At 37.7% G+C, this 21332-nt stretch overlaps 1 protein-coding gene across 4 annotated transcripts in view; it reads left to right on the top strand.

The window, feature by feature from the left end:
* CTNND2 (catenin delta 2) overlaps positions 1 to 21332 on the top strand; it is a 933204-nt gene that overhangs the window by 479245 nt on the left and 432627 nt on the right. For all 4 annotated transcript variants that reach the window (XM_028849344.2, XM_028849341.2, XM_078004620.1 and 1 more), the window contains 2 exons: positions 14076 to 14110; positions 14495 to 14611. In XM_028849344.2, coding sequence (XP_028705177.2) covers positions 14076 to 14110; positions 14495 to 14611 — 152 coding nt within the window. The remainder of the gene's footprint in view (positions 1 to 14075; positions 14111 to 14494; positions 14612 to 21332) is intronic.

Raw genomic sequence — 21332 nt, 5'->3', positions numbered from 1 at the left:
GGAAGGATGACTTGTGTTTTTCAAGGGGGGCTACAACAGTGGGGTTTGATAGTGGAGGAGAGAGATTAGGCTCAACTTCAAATACAACATGGCAAAGTGGGAATTTATCACCGAGGAGGAGGGTGGGGATCAATGGACAGAAAATTACTGAGAGGAAACATCAGGGGCAAGAAGGATTCTGGCTAACCTGACCTAACAGGATTTTTGCTAAAGGCAAGCTGAGGGGATCCAATATCACCTGGAGGCTGATGGAGGTGTAGGAACCTGATCAGACATGGAGGATGGGTGAAACTGACTTAGCAGGGTTGTTGCTAGAACTGCACTCCCTAGGGAAGATCATGGAAGTCAGAGAGCTCAGAATCGCCCAACGAACATTTGGTCAAGGAGAGAATCTTTGTCAATGAGAAGTTATTCATACCACCCAGGCACAGAGCTCTTTATACCACCAGGCAAGAGATGATAAAAATCCCCAACCAAGGCAGTTAAGGGGAGTAGATTTCAAGGGACATTTCCAGTGGAAAATGGATAGATGGATGTAAAGAATCTCAAGAATGATTAAAGATATGCTTTAAATATGTTAAGAACATTAGTAGGAATTTCAATTCATGGCTTTTAAAATGATTTTATACATTCGACTGGCAGTGTGGTTGTTTCGTCAGACCTCTCATTCAAATCCTCATTCTTTCTTGAAAGGAGAATTTCAGGACACATACAGCTGCTGTATACCTGGAGAAGGTGGGGAGGCTGCTCCATCTTTCCTGTTTCAAGTATCAGTGCTAAATGCTGGAAAGAAAGTAATTTTTTAATGTGTAATTTTTTTTTCACAACAATAAATATGGAAGGCAAAAGACACAATCAATCAAGGAGACCCCTTTCCAGGCATTAGGATAGGGGAGTGGAAGCAGACTGACGCTGCAGTAGTTACCCTGCAAATCATAGTAAATATGCTTCCAGAGAGCCAATGAAGTATATTGTGTGAGGTCTCCTGAACTCACGTAGTATGCATTAAGACATGTACTCTGCTCCCGTATTGAAAGCCAAAATATCATTTTTAATTTTCCCTGAGAACATATGGCAATGGAAGCGAATACAGGATCCTGATGAGCAGGGAATCTTACATATAATGGATGAGTTTTCCTTCAGTAGCAGCACAATTTCTTGTCTCTGATTGGCAGTGGGCAGTATGATTGGTGTATTATGCTCCAGGGATAACTCCTTCATTCACAGAACAAAGCAGAGATGAGTCCAGGGCAGGGTCACCTGAGCTCTGGCAGAAGAATGAAGAACAAAGGGATAATCAGAAGTCAACAATGGTTTCTTTTTTCTCTTTTCTTACTTTATTCCATCTTCCTTCCTTCTTTTCTTTCTTGTTACTTCACTAGTCCCAATGTTTTTTTAAAAAAATTCTAGAATAATTATTACGTGGAAATAATTGTGTAGCAAATTCCACATAAAAGAACCAGTCTGGGAAAAGAAAGCACAGTGGTATAAAACCACATTCCTCTAATTTTTTTTTTTGCTTTTTTATTTTGAAATAACTATAGATTTTTATGACATGCCACACACACACACACACACACACACACACACACACACACACACACACACACACACACACATACACGTCTCTTCTAACTTCACCTAGCCCCTCCAATAGTCACATCTTGGATAAGTACAGTATGACAACCAGAATCAACATTGCTACAACCAACAGATTTCCCCAGTTTTGTATGCACTGATGTGTGTGTATGTGTGTATGTGCGTGTATGCGTGTTTAGTTCCATGCAGTTTTATCATGTCAGTGGCTGTATGTAACCATGCCACAATCAAGATTTAAAACTATTCCATGACTACAAGGCTTCCCCATGCTACCCCTTTGTACCCACACACCCCCTTCTCCGTCCCTATGCCCTGGCAACCACTAGTCTGTTCTCCAGATCCACAATTTTGTATTTCAAGAATGTTATTCCTCTTTTTCACTCAGCACAATTCCCTTGAGAGTTGTTGCATGTTATACATACATTTCCTTGGTGTGGATATATCGGTGTGTGTGACCGTTCACTTGTAGAACATTTGTTATTTGTAGTTTTTGAGAATTACGAATAGAACTCTAATGCACATTTGTGCATCCACTAAACCTTTTAACAAAATGTTCAGATGGTTTCAGATGCCTCAGGTGGTCAAAAGGCCACTATTGCTCGTAAGGAAGTATAGATCTGTAACACCACAAAAAATTGTTGTACGTGACTATTACATGGTTTCGGCTCTATAAAGGCACTAAGATTGAAACTTATATTTACCAATCTTCTGTTGATCCTCAAAAAAAAACAAAAAAAAAAATTTTTTTTCTTTCTTGTGAAATCGGCAATGGTTATTCACATGTATTTTCATTACATGTCTAAGAGGTGTTAGCTTTGCTTATATTAATAAAATCATAGCAAATGCAGTCAAATCCAATATTCAGGGTTTGATATACCTATAGTAGATGACATATGTAGGAAGCAACAACAGAGGAAAGAAAAGCTATGAGCACACCAGTGCATTTTAGAGGAACAGAATGAGTTCACACATGTATGCAACAACACACATTCACACACTCCTGCACATAATATCACACACAGGATCACAGGAAGCCAGGAAAATGTAAGCTTGACCCCGTCTGTTTGCTCAGGAAGGTCTCCACAATTAAGGAGCTGCCTTAACTGAGATGATCTGACAACAGGGATTATTCTGGGAACAAAAATACATTGAATGCAAAAGACTGAAACTTGAAATGTCTGGGAACCTTGATACACATGCCACTTCCATCAGCAAACAAACTAAGTACTCTTCTCCTGCAGAAATCTCAGTTGTGGATCATCCACCTGAAAGATGCAGTGAGTTCCCTCTTCACTCTGAGGATCAGGGAGTGAAGTGTTCAAGTTAATCAGCATCTGACTGTGAGGTATAATGTCCCCAAAACAGAAGCATCATTGCAGCATATAGAATGCCGCAGTATACACCAAGCACACAAACGACACCAACTGTTCAGTTTGATGGTTTGAAAGCACTTCAAAACACTGTATTAGGAGACCTAACAGTCAACTGGTGAACAGTACCCCTGGCCAACCAGAATTTCAACTTACTACATTCCAATTTGTGGAATGCCCACTGGCAAAGATACTGTGATACATTATTTTCTAACATAGTTGGTGTTTGGAAATGTTACTTTACTGTAAATTTCTCATGTACTGTTAGGAGCATTTGAAAAATAATACCTAGCCCCATACATGAGAAGCTTCCCAGAATACTATAGAAGGAGCTACAGTGTGAGAATTTTCTACTCTATAATGCACCCTTTGTTGCTGCTTCTGATACTGAATTTTACGCATAATCTGTCTGTTGTAATATAAGTACAATCAACTTTGAAGCTATGAAAGAATTTGAAGAAGAAAAATATGAATGCATTTCTTTCCCACAGTGACAGCTTGGCTTGTGTGTAGACAGAACATTTAGGGTGACTGAGCCTCTAGCTAATTCTTTGTGGCTGTTAGAAACTAGAATATTTATTTTGAAGAAATTAAAACAAAACAGAATTTATGTGAATTCTCCCTGGTTTGGCTCTAGCTGGCTGGCCCGCAGACGGGACAGTGCTGTGATACTCTGTGATAAACACAGGAGTCGTGTGTGTCTAGGCCATGGCGTGGGAGCTATTACCAAACGTTGCAGTGTCAGTTGCTTGGACAATTGTCAGTCACCGGTGCCAACAAAATTAGCTTAAGAATATGAATTTCCCCTGCCTCAAACTAAAAAGAAATTAATAGTGGCAATTTAGTTCTGATTTATTTTCTCCTGTGGTCTTGAAAATAGCAAACAGTCTTGATGGCTTTTACTATGGCCAGAACAGTAGCAGTTGCCAGGAAAGGCATCCTGAACAGCACTGATTTAAAAACTTACGGCTTTAAAGCAAGTCATCTTTCTTTATACATCACAGACTGCTTTGTTTCTTCTCCATTTCACTGTGGGGGAAAAAAAGGTAGACAATATAAATTCTGCAGAGCCTGTAACTTACATTTTTAATCATATTTATTGGTCCCCAGGTATAGACAAGTTGAATGCCATATGGTTGGCTTACGTTCGTCTTTCAATTCTGTGAATTTGCTCACAGGCCTCTGTTCTTCTCTATGTGATAATGGTAGCTTAACTTTTGGAGGGTGGGTAAAGCGGGGGGCCGTCCTGCATCCTGTGTTCCTGGAAATGTTCTATGGATTTTTTTGTATTTTATACCCTTAACTTTTGTAAGATCACTATGGGGAAAATTCTAGTGATATCCCTATTTTACAAATGAGGAAACAGACTTAGAGAGTGTAAGGCAGAAGCGTCTTGATCATATCCCGTTAGGCAGCAAACCCCCAGTTCTGTGTGTTTACCTACCCATGCACCTACCAGTCTGCAAAGTCATAGACAGCTGGCACTACACCTCTCTTTCTTATCCTCAGAGCCACAGTGAGCACTCACCAAGAGTTTGTGGTGACTGTGTTACCCTTTTCTCTGGGACTCGTTGTGTCTGGCTGCTTAGATGCAGACACCACCATGCCTGGGTATTTTTTTAATGTCCACTCTTCCCGTTTCCCCATATTGGCCCCATTTTCGCCCTCCCCCAGTGGACCACAGTGTACTCCAAGTGATGAAATAGATTAGAGTAAGCCATAGTCAATAAGCCATAAAAGCCATTTTAACAACATGTTAACCAGCATAGCCAGTCCCCCTCAAAGTGGGGTGTTTTCCTGTTTGGTGCCTCGAAGCCAATATGCAAAACCAAAAGTAAGCATCAAGCAGAGCAAGCTTTATTCAGTGGCCATGAAATCAAGAAGTGGGTGTGTGACTGGGGTGACAGCTGGAAAGTCACAGACGTAGGGCATCTTGAATGAAGGGGCTGGGCGTGAAAAGCAAGGGGAAGAACATTCATGTCTTTTCTGGGAAGGGACAGAACTGGAGGAGTTTCTCAGAACAGGAGGTGCCACTTTCCTTTTGTCCTTTTATGGTTTCTTCCAGTTGTTGTCATGGTGATTGCCAACAGTCATTGTGCTAGTGGGAGCATCATTTAGCATGGAAATCAGATTATAATGGAGTTAGAGGTTCTTCAGAGGTCAGATGAGCTGCTGTATTGGTTCCCACCAGTCTTAGCCAGTTTGGTCAGAAGGGGGAGCTTCTGACCTCGGAGGTCTAGTTTCCTAAAGATAAGCAGATTTAAAGTGGGGTCAGAATTCACATAGGCATGACACTGGGTAACAGTCTCATAAAAGAGGAAGCAGTTCCATACTTCATCAAGATATACCAGGTTTTGAGATTCTGTAGCTATCCATTGTAGCCTGTAAAAATGTTCATAATAGCCGTTGTGTTTTTGATGGCAATAGTTAAAGCAAAAAGAAGATGTACAATCTAAGAAAGAAAAAAGACATTCTAATTGCATGACAGAGATATTAGGACATTCACTTGGGATTATATCACAAACAAGTGTAGAGACCACAGGCAGCCGACCAAAGGGAAATCAGTTCCACAAAACGTTCTGTGGAGAGTGGTGTTATTCAGCAACCCAAACCAGTGATTCTGGACAGAGTGTGCTAATGGATAAGGGCAACAGCAGCCTAGAGCCGAGCTCAGTGGGGGACCACTCCTCTCCATTTTTAACTAAATACGTTACATTTTCACAGTACTTGCGGCTTTTGACTACGGGCATTTTATTTTGCAATCCATGGCTATTCTTGTGAGGTGCTGCATGCAAAACTATATATTAAAAATGTTCTGCTGTCCAAATACAAGGTCAAGTCATATGGACATCATCAATATAAAGATCTTTTTTCCTATAGATTAGAATGAAATGTCAGTTTTTTGTTTTTGTTTTTGTTTTTGTTTTTGAGACAAAGTCTCACACTGTCACCCAGGCTGGAGTGCAGTGGCGCGATCTCAGCTCACTGCAACCTCCACCTCCCTGGTTCAAGTGATTCTCCTGCCTCAGCCTCCCAAGTAGCTGGGATTACAGGCACCCGACACCACGCCCAGCTAATTTTTTGTATTTTTAGCAGAGATGGGGTTTCACTATGTTGGCCAGGCTGATCTCAAACTCCTGACCTTGTGATTCGCCCACCTCAGCCTCCCAAAGTGCTGGGATTATAGGCATGAGCCACCACTCCCGGCCAAAGATCAGTTTTGAAGCAATTTATTTCCCAGTAGTTTCTATGGCTTATGTTTTAGGTACATTGCTTAACTCAAAAGCAGACTAACAAAAAAACTCATAGTTCTGTACCTTTATTTCATTTTGAAAGATATTGTAAGCAATAATACACCACATGATACAATGTAGAGATTGATGCTTTAGGCATCAAAAAGTTGAAAACGACAAAAAAAGTATATTGGAGCAGGTTCATAACAGATGGAATATCTCTAGTAATGGTTTGTTTTGTGTCTTTTCCTGGCATTAAGAAAATGCTTTGAACTTTCATATATATATTTTTATTAGAAATGGCCTGCAGATAGTTACTAAGGCTATGATGTTGGAATGATGAGGTGGAAATCACTTCTCAAGGAGCTCAAAGGTTATCTTTGGGTTTACAACAGGGTGCTTCCTGTTTCATGCCCTCTGAACTTGAAAGTTATTGGTTGCTTACTTGAAATGTTCAAACTAAATCAAACTTGAAACATTGTAAAAATGACACTGTCATTTGTCTCACATATGAAATGGAAAAAGAAGTTAATATATCTCTAAACAGTTGATGCCATTATTATTTGTAATTATGTATTTCAGAGTTGTTTGGCATCATTTGAGTTTAAACTGGGAGTGATTCTAACAGTGATAAGAATATTATAAAGGTTGCAATCACGGGGGTTTATCTAAGCATTTAACTAAGCATATTTCTAAGTGCAGGAATCATGGGGAATTTTTTCTCTTCCAAGAATCAAAGATATTTTAAAATAATGTTAACATTTTGTCATAATAATTTCAGGTCATTTTGTCATTTTTTCATAAATAAAATGTTGGAGATAAAAAGAGAGAGGAAAGTTATCTTTCCTTAGACTCAATTTTCTTCACCCTCCTGACCCCTGTAAAGCCACCACCACCATCTTGAATTTGATACCTTTTCAGTTCATAGATTTTTATTTTCTCTTTCTCTATCTCTCTCTATATATATCTATATCTATATATATCATAGATATATATCATAGATAGATATAGATATATATAGAGAGACACATGTGTATATATTAATGTGTATATTTATAAACATTATTGTTTATTCAGTGTTTCTAAAATTCACATAATTGGGATCCTGCATTACATATCTTATTGACAACTTCCATTTTTTTCTCTGTATTTTCTTTTTAAGAACTACATATGCATCTGGCTAATTTAGTTTATCTGCCAAATAGTATTTATTCCATAAGTATGTCATATGAGGGGATTTCAAAAAGTTTGTGGAAAAATGGAACTCTATTTCTCCCAATATCCAAGTACTAACCAGGCCCGACCCTGCTCCTTACAAATTGATGTGGATGGTCTGCCATTGCAAGCTTCATCTTCATCATCATCTTGTCCCTTCTTCAAACAAGTTATCCATTTGTAAAATGATGATTTCTTTGGTGGCTTTATTCCCATAAAGTTTTTGTAAGGCATCAGTGATTTTGCCATTCTTCAAACCAAGCTTCCTGTAAATTTGATATTTATTCTTCAATTTTAGCAGAATTCATGTTGCTGTAATAAGAGCTCTTTTCTTTCTTTCTTTCTTTTTTTATTTTTTGAGACAGAGTTTTACTCTTGTTGCCCATGCTGGAGTGCAATGGCCTGATCTTGGCTCACCGAAACCTCTACCTCCTAAGTTCAAGCGATTCTCCTGCCTCAGTCTCCCAAGTAGCTGGGATTACAGGCATGTGCTATCACACCCAGCTACTTTTGTATTTTTCGTAGAGACGGGGTTTCTCCATGATGGTAAGGCTGGTCTCGAACTCCCAACCTCAGGTGATTGACCTGCCTCAGCCTCGCAAAGTGCTGGGATTATAGGCGTGAGCCACCACGCCTGGCCCACAAGAGCTCTTTTCAGACTGATATCTTACCCTCGTTAGTGTGTCAAATTAGATCATGTTCAGACATGTTATAACCAGGTAATATCAGTTTATTTGGGTGCCACAAATTTTTGAAATCTACACATAAATTTTTCATAATATGCATTTTCCATAAACTTTTTGAAGACCCCTCATGTATGATATGTAATCATATTATTATATTTGTCTATTTTTCTATTGCTGGAACACATAGGCTGGGTTTCCATTGTCTTGCTATTACAACAATGTAGGCATGAACAATCTTGTACAAGTCTCCTGGGCAAAGGTGCAGATGTTTTCCAGGAGTCTCTACATAGAAGCAATATTCCTGGGTGATTAGGTATTACATTAGGTATTACATGTACCAGGTACTATCCCACAAGTCACCTGTGTGTTTCACTAATTTAGTCTCCCTCCTACAATGTATGAGTTATTTCTGCATTTCTTCCCCAACACTTAATGTTGTCAGACTTTCAAATTTTTGGACACTTTATGGTGTGTGAGGAGGTATATTTGTTTAATATTTATCCCTCAAATACTTTTAATGTGGTCACTGGCCATACTTTTTTTTTTTCTTTTTTTGGCTATACATCAGCTATTATACATGTCTGATGACCTCTCTTCTATTTGATTTTTAAATCTCTATCTTATTGATTCATTGGAGTTCATTATATATTCTGGAAAGTAAGCCTTTGTAAGTTATATGCCTTGCAAATATTTTCTCCCAGGATATGGCTTGTTTTACAACTTGGTTTCTGGTAGGAGTTTTTTAGCCACATAAGATTTTATTTTTGATGTAGCCAAATGTATGACTGGAATAGTGGGTCACACATTTCTATAGACTCTGGAACCAGAAATCCAAGGTCATAACCATGCCTCCACTACTAACTGACTGAGGAACCTCCATCTTTTTACCTTGGTTTTATTGTCTCTAAAATGGGAAAATATTACCTCTCTCAAAAGTTTTAATATGAGGATTAACTATCAATCGGTTAGACTGTTGTCTGCTGCCGAATGAGACCTATATAAATATTAGCTATTAGGATTTTTGCTTTTAATGTATTGTTTCAAAATTTCTTTCCTAGCATCACTGATGTCTTTATGTATTTAAAGGCTAAGTGTTATTTATGGTGTTGTCTTTGTCTTAAATACATGTTTTTCTCACAGTCAGTAGGTTCTGGATCTTATATTTAGGTGTATTCAAACACATATGGGCTGATCAAAATTATGTCTATAGTTGTTTTTACATTTATTTCTTCAGAGGTGATTTCTATTTCATAAAATAGCATTTCAACAGTAAAAGCAAACTTTATTTCCTGAAATTGAACATGCATTTAAGTTATAACACCTTCAAAAATGACTTTTCTATTATATTAAATTGAATTATGTAATTGAGAGAAAATTTACCACAGGTGATTCCTAGACACCTGATATGAGAATGTCTGAGAGCCAGGTATAATCTATCTTTATTGAATAAATAAGTAGTTTGTTTGCTTTTTAGAAAGCATCTACCTTAGAGCAATTTTTAAAACAAGGAATCAAATACATAAATAGGCAATTGCATACAATCTCCTAGCTAAGAGATTAAAGTGTGCACTTAAAGGAAATAAAATCCAAACCAGCTTTCTCTTGAGACTTCCATTCTCTATGATCAGTCATACTTTTAATGCATTTTAACTGTGCCAAAGAAATCAGGGAAACCATTGAAGTGATTAATGCCTTTTGTCTGCCCAAAAGGAAGTTGCCTGTGTTTTAGACAGTTTTATATTCACTTCCAATTATATTTTTTAAATTATAATAAAAATTTCTTCTTTTTTCTGTTGCATCATAAAATTGAAACACATTTGAAAGAGATGAACAGAAAAATAAATATCTAATAGCATGCTGTGTAGTCTTAAACATAAAATCAACACCTGTACATAAAATCGGCACCACCTTATTTGTACTAGGGTTAACCCTGGACATTTTCTTCCAACTCTGCACTGCAGAAATTGAAGATCAAAAGCAAGAAATGCCTTAGGAATTCACCTGTTTGTATTGGTCAGTGTGACATTTATTCTTTGGGATCAAACAGCCCTCTAATTACAGAGTTTTAACACAACAATGGTTTATTTCTCACTGGTGCTCTGTGTTCTCTGTGGGTTGGCAGAGGACTCCATTCCACATACTCAGGCATGCATCTCAACACAGGGCTTAAGAGAGAGAGAAAGCGTGAAGACCTCATGCTTATTCGTCTGTGCTTGGGCATAAAGTGGCACTTGTCACTCCCTCTCATAGGCTTTTGTGACCCCATCCATGTTCAAGGGAGCTGAGCAGAGTGTGTTCCTCAAAATACCTTCAATGAGAGGAGTGCTGAACTTTACTGAGCACTGGGAATTACTTCCATTGACACCCTCACTCATATCACCTAAAATGGTGGCAACTTAAGCATGTTTCTTTGCACAAATTTTTTAAAATTATTTTTAAATTTTTTAGAGGCAGGGGTCTTACTCTGTTGCCTAGGTTGGGGTGATGAGGGACAGTGGTGCAACCTCAGCTCACCGCAGCCTCAAACTCCTGGACTCAAATAATCTTCCCATGTTGACCTCCCAATTAGCTAGAAATAGAGGCATGTGCCAATATGCCTTGCTAATTTTTAAAAAGATTTTATAGAGATGAGGTCTTGCTATGTTGCCCAGGCTAGTTTGGAACTCCTGACCTCAAACCATTCCCCTGCTTCACCCTCCCAAATCACTGGGATTATAAACATGAGCCAGGGTTAGAGGCAAGAGGCACCATGCCTAGTCCCTCCATGACTTTTGATTTTGAAAGAGTGGCTGTTACTAAAACGTCAAAAAATAATAGATGCTGGAGAGGTTGAGGAGAAAAGTGAACACTTACACACTGTTGGTGGGAATATAAATTAGTGTAACCGTTGTAGAAAGCAGTATGATGATTCCTCAAAGAGCTAAAAGCAGAACTACCATTGAACCCAACAATCCCATTACAGAGGAATATTAATTTTTCTACCATAAAGACACACATGCACACAAATGTTCATTGCAGCACTATTTACAATAGCAAAGACATGGAATCAACCTAAATGCCCATCAATGATAGGTTGATTAAAGAAGACATGATACATATACACCATGGAATACTATGCAGCCATAAAAAAGAATGAGATCATGTCCTTTGCAGGAATATGGACGGAGCTGGAGGCCATTATCCTTAGCAAACTAATGCAGAGACAGAAAACCAAAGACTGCATGTTCTCACTTACAAGTGGGAGCTAAATGATGAGAAATGATGAACACAAAGAAGGAAACAACTGACACTGGGGTCTATTTGAGGGTGGAGGGTGGGAGGAGGTGGAGAAGCAGAAGAGATAACTATTGGGTTCTGGGCTTAATTCCTGGGTGATGAAATAATCTGTACAACAAACTCCCATGACATGAGTTTACCTATGTAACAAACCTTCACATGTATCACGGAAATAAAGGTTTTAAAAAAAGAATTTGAGTTTAGGAGTTCACACATCAGTTTAAATCCCTGCTGGGATCCTTAGGAGCTGTTTGGCCAAGTTTTTCAACATTACTACCTCTGTTATTCTCCATCTATAAAGAAGAGATTTGTGATTGTTGTGAATTAACTGGACCTTGGTATACAGGAACCACTTAGTAAATAGCTGTACTGGTGAAGGAAAGTACTAGTATAGAGATAGCAGCAAATCCTGGAGGACATAACACGAGAACTTTTTTGTTGGATCTGTTTCCTGGCACTGTCATAACAAATTACCACAACAAGGTGACTTAAAACAATAGAAATTTATTCTCTCCTGGTTTTGGAGACCAAAAGTTCAAAATCAAGGTGTCAGCAGGGCTGGGTTTCCTGCAAAGACTCCAGGGGAGTTTCCTTCCCTACCTCTTTCAAGTTCTGATGACTTCAGGCATTCCTTGACTTGTGCCTGCATCACTCCAGTCTCTGCCCCCGTTTTCACATGGCCTGCCCTTCTCCGTTTTTGTCTCTCTTCTATCTCTTAAAAGCACATCTGTGATTGGATTTAGGGCCCGCCTAGATGATCCAGGATGACCTCATCAGAAGATTATTAACTTAATTACACCTGCAAAAACACTTTTCCCAAATATGTTACCATTCACAGGTCTTAGGGTTTTGATGAGGACATATATTTTGAGAGAGGGGGGCCCTCTGTTCAACCCACTATCAATATGGAAGTGTTTTCTATCTGTGTGTTATGCCACCTTGAGAATTTGTCCAGCTTTAAAATATAGAAGAATGAAGTTGTGGGGAGCCCTGAATTAATAATGGATGATTAATGAAAATAATATCTAGTATTTTTCAAAGTTAGAAGTACGCAAGGATCGTCACAGAAGCTTGTTACGCAATGCAGGCTCCCAGCCTAATCCGTAGACTTTTTCATCTTGTAGGTCTATGGTAGGGCCACAAAATACATATACTTAATAAGTGCGACAGGTGATTCTGACACAAGTAAGCATTCGGAATTACTCAGAACCCATATGCCTGAGTTCTAGTCTAGCTTCTGCAAATGACCAATGGGACTGATCTTTAAACACTAGTATTTTGGTATTCACATTCTTGAAAAGTAACGATCCATAGACTTAGAGGATTAAAATAACCAGGATAACTACTGTTCTGAGTTTTGAATTGGTGATTCTTGAATAATAAGATGGGACTACTTTATGTTAAATTCCACTTACTAAGTGAACCTGTCCCATAATTTTTTAAATGTTTTTATAATTTTTAAAATCATTTTTAAAATGATTTTGGGATTATGTTTCTATTTTAAGGGCTAAACTTTGTAGTCAGATGTTAGTATTATATAATGCCACATCTTTTTGATGCAAGAAAGAGTTGCATTGGACTGAATTTGAAATATTATCATTTCAGGTATCAATATTGTCTACAGCTCTCATCATTATGAAACCATTGTCCAGTTTCCTAGTATGGATTGACTCAGGGGCAAGATACCCTGTAACAGTCACATGTCTCTTAATGGACTACTCTTGTTTGCATTTATGCCAGCCATGGCTTTTCTGAACACTGATTTATATCCAGAATTCCCTTTTTCTCCGTAAATGTATTCAGAACCCACCTCTAAGGTACAGACAAAAGGTCTACAATCCACATGCTCTTGTGAAACTAATGAGCTATTCATAGAAGCTGCTTGAACAGAGTAAAATATCATGAAATAAGTGTACAAAATCATTCTCAAAACGATGCCTTTCAGGAATTAACATGTAGATTTCTCACCAATTATTTACATATAAAAGGGGGGCATGTAGGAAGTGTTTGCATACACAATGGAAGAGTTGCTCGTATTTAGAAACTATTTATTTTGTATTTAATCCTTCAAAATAAATCTCTGTTACCTAGATAGAGCCACTCTATACAGTATCTTTGGCATATGTATATGGAAAAACCTTTCCGTCTGGGTCATTTTATAAGATGTATTATTGAGACTTTTGGAAATGTGTATTTAGTTGGTGGTAAAGTGTTATAATTTTTAAATTAAACTCTTAATAATCAACTAAATGGAAATTTTAATGTGATATGGCTAAATGGAGGCAAAGATTTACTTCTCTCTAATAAGAAAAGAGATAGTTATTTCCATGTTAGGCTACCTTACAAAGTCTACATGATCCTATTCTAAAATAGCTAAAATTGAGTAAAACTGCATCTATATAGACTATTGTAAAGAATGAGTCTAACAGGTTGGGCTTTGTAAAAAATGAGCTCTTCTGATAATTACTGAACAATGTCCATTTAAAACATGCTAATACTTGTGAATCAAAAGGAATATACAGCAAATGGATTAAAATTAAAACTATATAAAAGTGGAATCCCTTTTCACAGTAAGAAATGAAAGGAAATGCCACAGAGCCACTGTTACTTAACCCTAATGTGCCTTTGTGTCTTAGATTTTAGGGTTTTCTTCTTTTCTAATCAATGCATTATATCTCTGTATTCTTTTTTTACAGTTCAGCAGAAGAGCAGTTTCATTGGCAGTCACAAGGTAACGTCTATCTTATTGATGAACACTTACACTTCTACACATATCTCTACTGATGACTTTTCTTATGAACTTTAGAATGAGACTTAGAAAAGTAATAGGAAAACATCCCGATAGTAAAAATTAGATGAAGTTGTTACGACAGCTCACAATTTATTAGAAGTTACGTCTTTCAATTCTGTAGTAACTATGGCTCTTCAAGGGTACATGAAATTGCTGACCTTGGCTTTAATGCTGGTTGACCAAAAATTACGATGGAATAGCTAATGAAAACTTCATAGAGGTAATATATTTGATTAGGATATTTTCCATGATTAAATGATAACCTAAATCTTAAAGAATAATATACCAAGTGTTTGTTCATCACTTTAAAATATTTTATTTCAGATGGTCAAAAAGATATCGAAGATGAGCTTACAACAGGTCTCGAGCTGGTGGACTCCTGTATTAGGTCACTACAGGAATCAGGAATACTTGACCCACAGGATTATTCTACAGGTGAAAGTAAGTCACCTGGCAGTTATGCTTGAAGACAGTTGAAATATAGGAGTATTATGTCATTATTTCTAATATCATTACTGTTATGAGCCATATCAAATGAGGATTGCAGGATATTTTTATGCTTGTTTTATCCATTTCACTCCGTCTCGTCTATTCCCTTCCTACATTATCCCACCTCAGTTCACATTAGAGTATAAACTCTTTTAAGTCAGTAGTTGGCATCTAGTTTTCGCACTAATTACTGACATACTGGTGATTCTCACTGTTGTCTGATATCCTTTTCAGTATCTACAGTACTGCATTTTATGAACTCATCGTATATTTTGTAGTCAACACAATGTCTGCCTTAAAATTAACTGTCAATGTTGGCTGGGCGCGGTGCCTGGGACTATGCCTGTAATCCCAGCACTTTGGGAAACCGAAAGGTGGGCAGATCATGAGGTCAAGAGTTTGAGACCAGCGTGGCCAATATGGTGACATCCTGTCTCTATTAAAACTAAAACTACAAAAAAACTAGCCAGGTGTGGTGGAGCATGCCTGTAGTCCCTGCTACTCGAGAGGCTGAGGTAGGAGAATCACTTGAACCCAGGAGGCAGAGGTTGCACTGAGCCGAGATTGCGCCACTGCACTCCATCCTGGGCAACAGAAGGAGACTCCATGGCAAAAAAAAAAAAAAATTACCTATCAATGTTTTACTCATACACATCACTGTTGGCAGAAATCATAAAAAGCAGCAATTATATGACAAAATAGGAAAAAAAAATTGTGTACTCTTCGTATTATCTGTTTAGTACTATGCTAAGGTACTATGCAATAAATTCTTACATTTCTGTATTTAACCATCTTGCATTGCTATATTAATTCCATAGAATATTTAAAGATCACTTTCTCTCCACTTAATGACATATTTTTCAACCAGAATGGTTGCGTCTTAGGAGTTGAAATGAACCTTCTTTAAATAAATCATAAAATTCTTTTTACTTATCTTAATAAAATTCCACAAAAGGCTAAAAATTTCATCATTAAAATAGGTGTTATCCTGGTAATACATCAAAAACCAGTGAAGCATTGTATTCCTTAATTTAAAAAATAAAATTTCCTCCAATACCCACTAAGCTTTGTCATGCAAAAGGAAGACATAAGGATAAGATGACAAACTGATCTTGAAAACCATTTAATTTACAGATTAGCTCATTTTCTCTATAATCTTTGTAATACCATTACTCTTAGGATAACATTGTTGTGCATACACAGATTTATTTATACCCGTATGCATCCTCTTAATACAATTCGTAAGAAAAAGATTGGTTGGTATTATCCTTCTTCTCTGTATTTTGTATTGAAAAATGTGTAGTGACCTCTTTTCACTCAGTGTTGTAGGGACAGCTCTAGTTAGAACACATTTAATGAATATTTGAAACACATGCACTCATCTTAGTAGCGAGTAAGGAGAGCAGCAACAGAATGGTTTGCCTTGTTGGGGAAGGGGGAGATGATAGTGGAAATCTCATTTTTTACATAAAAATATATTTGATTATGAGTTTAGGAGGAGTAACATTTAATAGATGGAAAGTACAGAAAATAATGAATGAGTTAAATAAAAAGTAAACAAATTAAAATAGAAGGGATAATTTAGGTATATCAATCTAATGCTGCATGTAAGCATTCTAAATTCTCCTGTGAAAAGAATTAAAGTTCAAATTTGCAGTAAACAAAGATAAAGTAGTTATGAGTTATTCATAACATTTAATGAAATAAGTGTTGAAATTAAAGGAATAGTCAAAGTATTGCCGGCAAATATAACCAGTGCAAAGAGTGGGATTGGAAGAGTCACGTGAGATAAATTGGAATTTAGTACAGAATCACTTAGCAGGGCCAAAGATGGGAGTTATGTACTGAGCTGTCTTAACTTATAAAGATGTGTTAAACTCGTACTCAAATCTAAAGAACATGTGTGCACCAAACAGCACAGTGTGTGAATATTAAAACAAATATTACTAAAAATAAAAGAAATTAATTAAAAATATTATTGTGAACATTTGAATGCACGTCTCATGAATCAGACAGAATGCTAGAAGGCAAAGCCACAAAATGTTGAAATAACAAATTAAGAAAATCATGGATTAAATAAATTTTAGAGGTTTTATTTATTGCATGATAGTATATGTTTGTTACATATGTCCAAGGAAAATGTATAAAAATTGACCAGCTACTGGAAGATAAAGGCAATTATAAAAGTTAAGAAGTATGGAGGGCCATATTCTTGGATAAAAATCTACCAACATTAAAAGTAAATAATAAAACTGTAAGCAGAATGAAATAGTATTAAAACTAAGAAAAATGCTTCTGGATATTTACTGTATCAAATGGAAATAATAAAGAAAATTGCATAGTATTTACCAAGCAAATAAACCAGGAACATTTTTTAGTGAAAACAGAAGTGTGGGGGAAAAAACACATTCAGAGGACATCTCAACTTCATTATTAAAAATAGAAAACAAAATAATGTTGTACTTATTTGGGGAAAACCTTAACAGAGCTAAATAAATAGCAAGAAACTAGTAAGATGGACATGATAAAAGTAATGCAGAGATTAAGTAATATAAAGTAAAATAGTCAAAGATCAATGTCAGAAGAGATAGAGCAGATAGATGATTTTTTTTCTGTAAGTCAAATAATAGCACTGAGCTCTCTTAGTTGAGAAACTTACACACAAGGAAAATGGAAAGAAAATGTTTTAGCTTTCACTTTAGTTGGCCTGCAATATGTATTCAAAAATTACCTACAAATGGTTTATAATAGGGAAATTAAATGCTCCAATATGGTCTTTCCAAATATATTTGGTAACCACCAAATATTTGTTTTTCAGAAAGATTAGTCAGTTTATATTGTCATGTACTGAATTATCTTATTGAAGACTCTTAGGGTTTTAGTTGATAATTTCTTTTGAAAGCTCCTGTATCCTGCTTTGAAGAAAGGAAAAGAAACAAAACAAAAAGCAGGTGAAAAAAGTATCATTCAAAAGTTGTATGCCAAAGGATTCTGAACCGTAGTCACATAAAGAATATTATTATTCTTAAGAACCATTTGGGCCGGGCGCGGTGGCTCAAGCCTGTAATCCCAGCACTTTGGGAGGCCGAGACGGGCGGATCACAAGGTCAGGAGATCGAGACCATCCTGGCTAACAAGGTGAAACCCCGTCTCTACTAAAAATACAAAAAACTAGCCGGGCGAGGTGGCGGGCGCCTGTAGTCCCAGCTACTCAGGAGGCTGAGGCAGGAGAATGGCGTGAACCCGGGAGGCGGAGCTTGCAGTGAGCTGAGACCCGGCCACTGCACTCCAGCCTGGGCGACAGAGCGAGACTCCGTCTCAAAAAAAAAAAAAAAAAAAAAAAAAAAAAAAGAACCATTTGCCCTTAACATCTTCGGAGTCACCTTGAAACTGAAGTAACTGAGTAAAATTTAGGAAAATCATTTTAACATATTAGGTAGATAACTATCATTTTGGGGATGAGTATTGCTAATTTTAAGTGTTCAGAGGATCATAGAATAAAAATCTACATTGCTCTATGTTTATCTGTATTAGTGAGGTTCCAGATGAGATATAGATTCTATTCAAAAGAGTTTAACTGAACAGAATTTAATTCAGGGACTATTTATGAAGAGGTGGGCAAGATTAAGGGAACAAAGAGTGCGTGTTGTGGTATTCAGTCAGTAGAAGACAGACGCCCTTACCACCCTTAGACCCTAAGGGAAATCGAGGAACTAGCCCCGGCAGAGTCTGGCAGCAAGGAGGGAATCAATGACATAATCTCTTTTTCCTCCTGCCTCCGATCTCCTTCTCCTGCCTCCCATTGGCCAAACCCAACCAGAAGCCAAGCTGCAAGACATCCTTGTCTATGCGGAGGACTAGCGGAGAATGAGTGTACGGCACTTGGCAGCACAGCATCCTCCTCGATAGTGGAACGACCGTATACCGTATTTATCTCTCCCATATAGAAACATAGCAAATAGATATGCAGTGGCACATTGACAGATTTCATCTAATTAGGAAAAGCCCATCAGATTCTGGCAGTCAGTGATTATTCAATCAATGGATTCATTAGCTATGAACCAGCTAATGCTAAATTGGACCTGGCACCCTGCCCTTGAGAACCAGTCTCTTAATCCTCACTCAAAAGGGACTAAAACAAGGCTAAATACTGTCTAAACTCAGTCTGGAAAAGTTCTAAAATGGAAAGCAGTCTCACCCCATAAGCGCATAGTTCTTAATTTGTTTTATTTAAAGCTTTTTGCTATTTGTCTTTCAAAGGTCTGATTAAAATAAAATCTGAATCATAGTATGCATCTTCTTGACCTCAAGGCAAGCAGTAACTGCTCTGCTATGCTGATTTTATTGGGTCATACAGTTACCAATGTTTTCCAACACTTTGTGTATTTTCAACAGTGCTATCTGAAACACGTGGTAAACTGTGTGCACAACCTTTGCCACCCTGCCTCTTTTTTGTGACTACTGGCTGTATAATTTCAATTTTAACAAATAAGTGTCTCTGAGTCACTAGGAGAATTGCTTCAGAGATTGCTGTTGCTTCAGTGGAACAAAACAAAACAACAAAAAATAATTTACCAACAGAAGCTTGGGGCCATTAGCTTTCTACATAATGAATAATGTGACTTGAATTGCCTAGGACCAAGTACTTAATTTAATCTATGCATCCTGTTAGATACAAACTCGGAAATAAGGGTGATTATATCTTAGCTAGTAATTCACAAAAATGTTGTCAGTCAAAATAAGAAATAGAAAAGACAGCCTGGAAAAAAATAACTTATATGTTTAACCACAGATTGTTAATTTGTTTAAGTATTGTGTTTTGCAACAGTAATTATTTTTTCTGTAGCATATTAGTGAATTGAAGTTCTGTCATATTTTAGAAAATTCCATTATTCAGTAGGAAGAAAATCTTCAGAGCTAATATATTCTGAGTGTTATGGTTAAAAGGTACATGTTATTCTAAGTTTTCAAATCTGAATATATTTTTAAAACTCAGGAATCAATCATATATGTTACCATTCTAAGCAGGTGGAATTAAAATACAGTAATCATATATAGTTTAACAGAGGTGAATATATTATTCAATGTTGACTTACAGTCTTATCATTTTATTTTAATTACTGTGAATATACTTAATTCACAAGAGAAGTTTGAGAGATCAGGTTATTTAAAGGCTACAAAACCTAATTCCTTATGTTCTCATGTAATAATAATAATCAAGGTGAGAGGCATCCTTGTGAAGTGAATGTTTTCATAATTCCTGTAAGCATGACACCAAAAGATGCAGACGACGTCTTAGGAGAGTAAATTTTTCATGAAAATTATAATAACCAAAATGATAAAGCCATTCATCAAATTGGCTGAAGAAATGAAAGTCATGGTCAGTGAAAAGGGGCTGTTTTCTGTGTTTTGCTTTCTATTATAGTGGAAACCAGGTCCTCCGATAGACCCAACAGGATAGAAAACCTCCCTCGCCCCAGAGGTGCCCAAGGACTGTCACCCGGCCTTGGAGACCCCACAGCCTGAAAATGTGTCTATTTGAGTCAGTTGAGCTATCCTAATTGTTCATTCCCGATGAAATCACTTTATCATATACTCTTTGGTCCAGGCTTGTTTGTTTGCTTATTTCTTTATTTTTGAGACGGAGTTTTGCTTTTGTTGCCCAGGCTGGAGTGCAATGGTGCAATCTCAGCTCACTGGAACCTCTGCCTCCTAGGTTCAAGCGATTCTCCTGCCTCAGCCTCCCAAGTAGCTGGGATTACAGGCGTGCCCCACTACACCTGGCTAATTTTTGTATTTTTAGTAGAGATGGAGTTTCACCATGTTAGTCAGGCTGGTGTTGAGCTCCTGAACTCCGGTGATCTGCACGCCTCGGCCTCCCAAAGTGCTGGGAGGTACAAGTTTTTAAAATACAAACAAGACTGTTCTTTCCAGAGGTTTGTCATGGTGTCCAGGTCTAAAGTTGGCTGGTGCTACCATTCCTTTTGAAATTCACTTACACTCACTTTCCCCCCTACCTTGGGTGTATGAAAGTAATGGGAGGTTAGCAGTGGCAAAAATGGAAGGTGAGGGCAAAAGCTGAGGGAAAACACATAGGTGGCCCACAGGAAATAATAAAATCCTTCAGGAAGCTGTAACTATCCTCCCTTCCAGAAAGTATTTCTATCTGTTTCTCAGCTGGTGTTTAATTTCTTTTTCTTTTTCTTTTTCTTTTTTTTTGAGACGGAGTCTTGCTCTGTCACCCAGGCTCACTGCGAGCTCGGCTTCCCGGGTTCACGCCATTCTCCTGCCTCAGTCTCCTGAGTAGCTGGGACTACAGGCTCCCGCCACCATGCCTGGCTAATTTCTTTTTGTATTTTTAGTAGAGACGGGGTTTCACCGTGTTAGCCAGAATGGTCTTGATCTCCTGACCTCGTGATCCGCCCGCCTTGGCCTCCCAAACTGCTGGGATTACAGGCTTGAGCCATCGCGCCGGGCCTTTTTTTTTTTTTTTTGGACGGGGAGTCCTGCTCTGTTACCAGGCTGGAGTGCAGTAGTGCAATCTCATCTCACTGCAACCTCTGTCTCCTGGGTTCAAGTGATTCTCCTGCCTCAGCCTCCTGAGTGGCTGGAATTACAGGCATGAGCCACCGTGCCCGGCCTAATTTCTTTTTGTTAGATTTCCTTCTACCAT

This window comes from Macaca mulatta, chromosome 6 (genome assembly GCF_049350105.2).
Source record: "Macaca mulatta isolate MMU2019108-1 chromosome 6, T2T-MMU8v2.0, whole genome shotgun sequence".
Classification (NCBI taxonomy): Eukaryota; Metazoa; Chordata; class Mammalia; order Primates; family Cercopithecidae; genus Macaca; species Macaca mulatta.
Note: the sequence above shows the minus strand (reverse complement) of the source record. Positions and strands in the feature narration are given on the sequence as shown.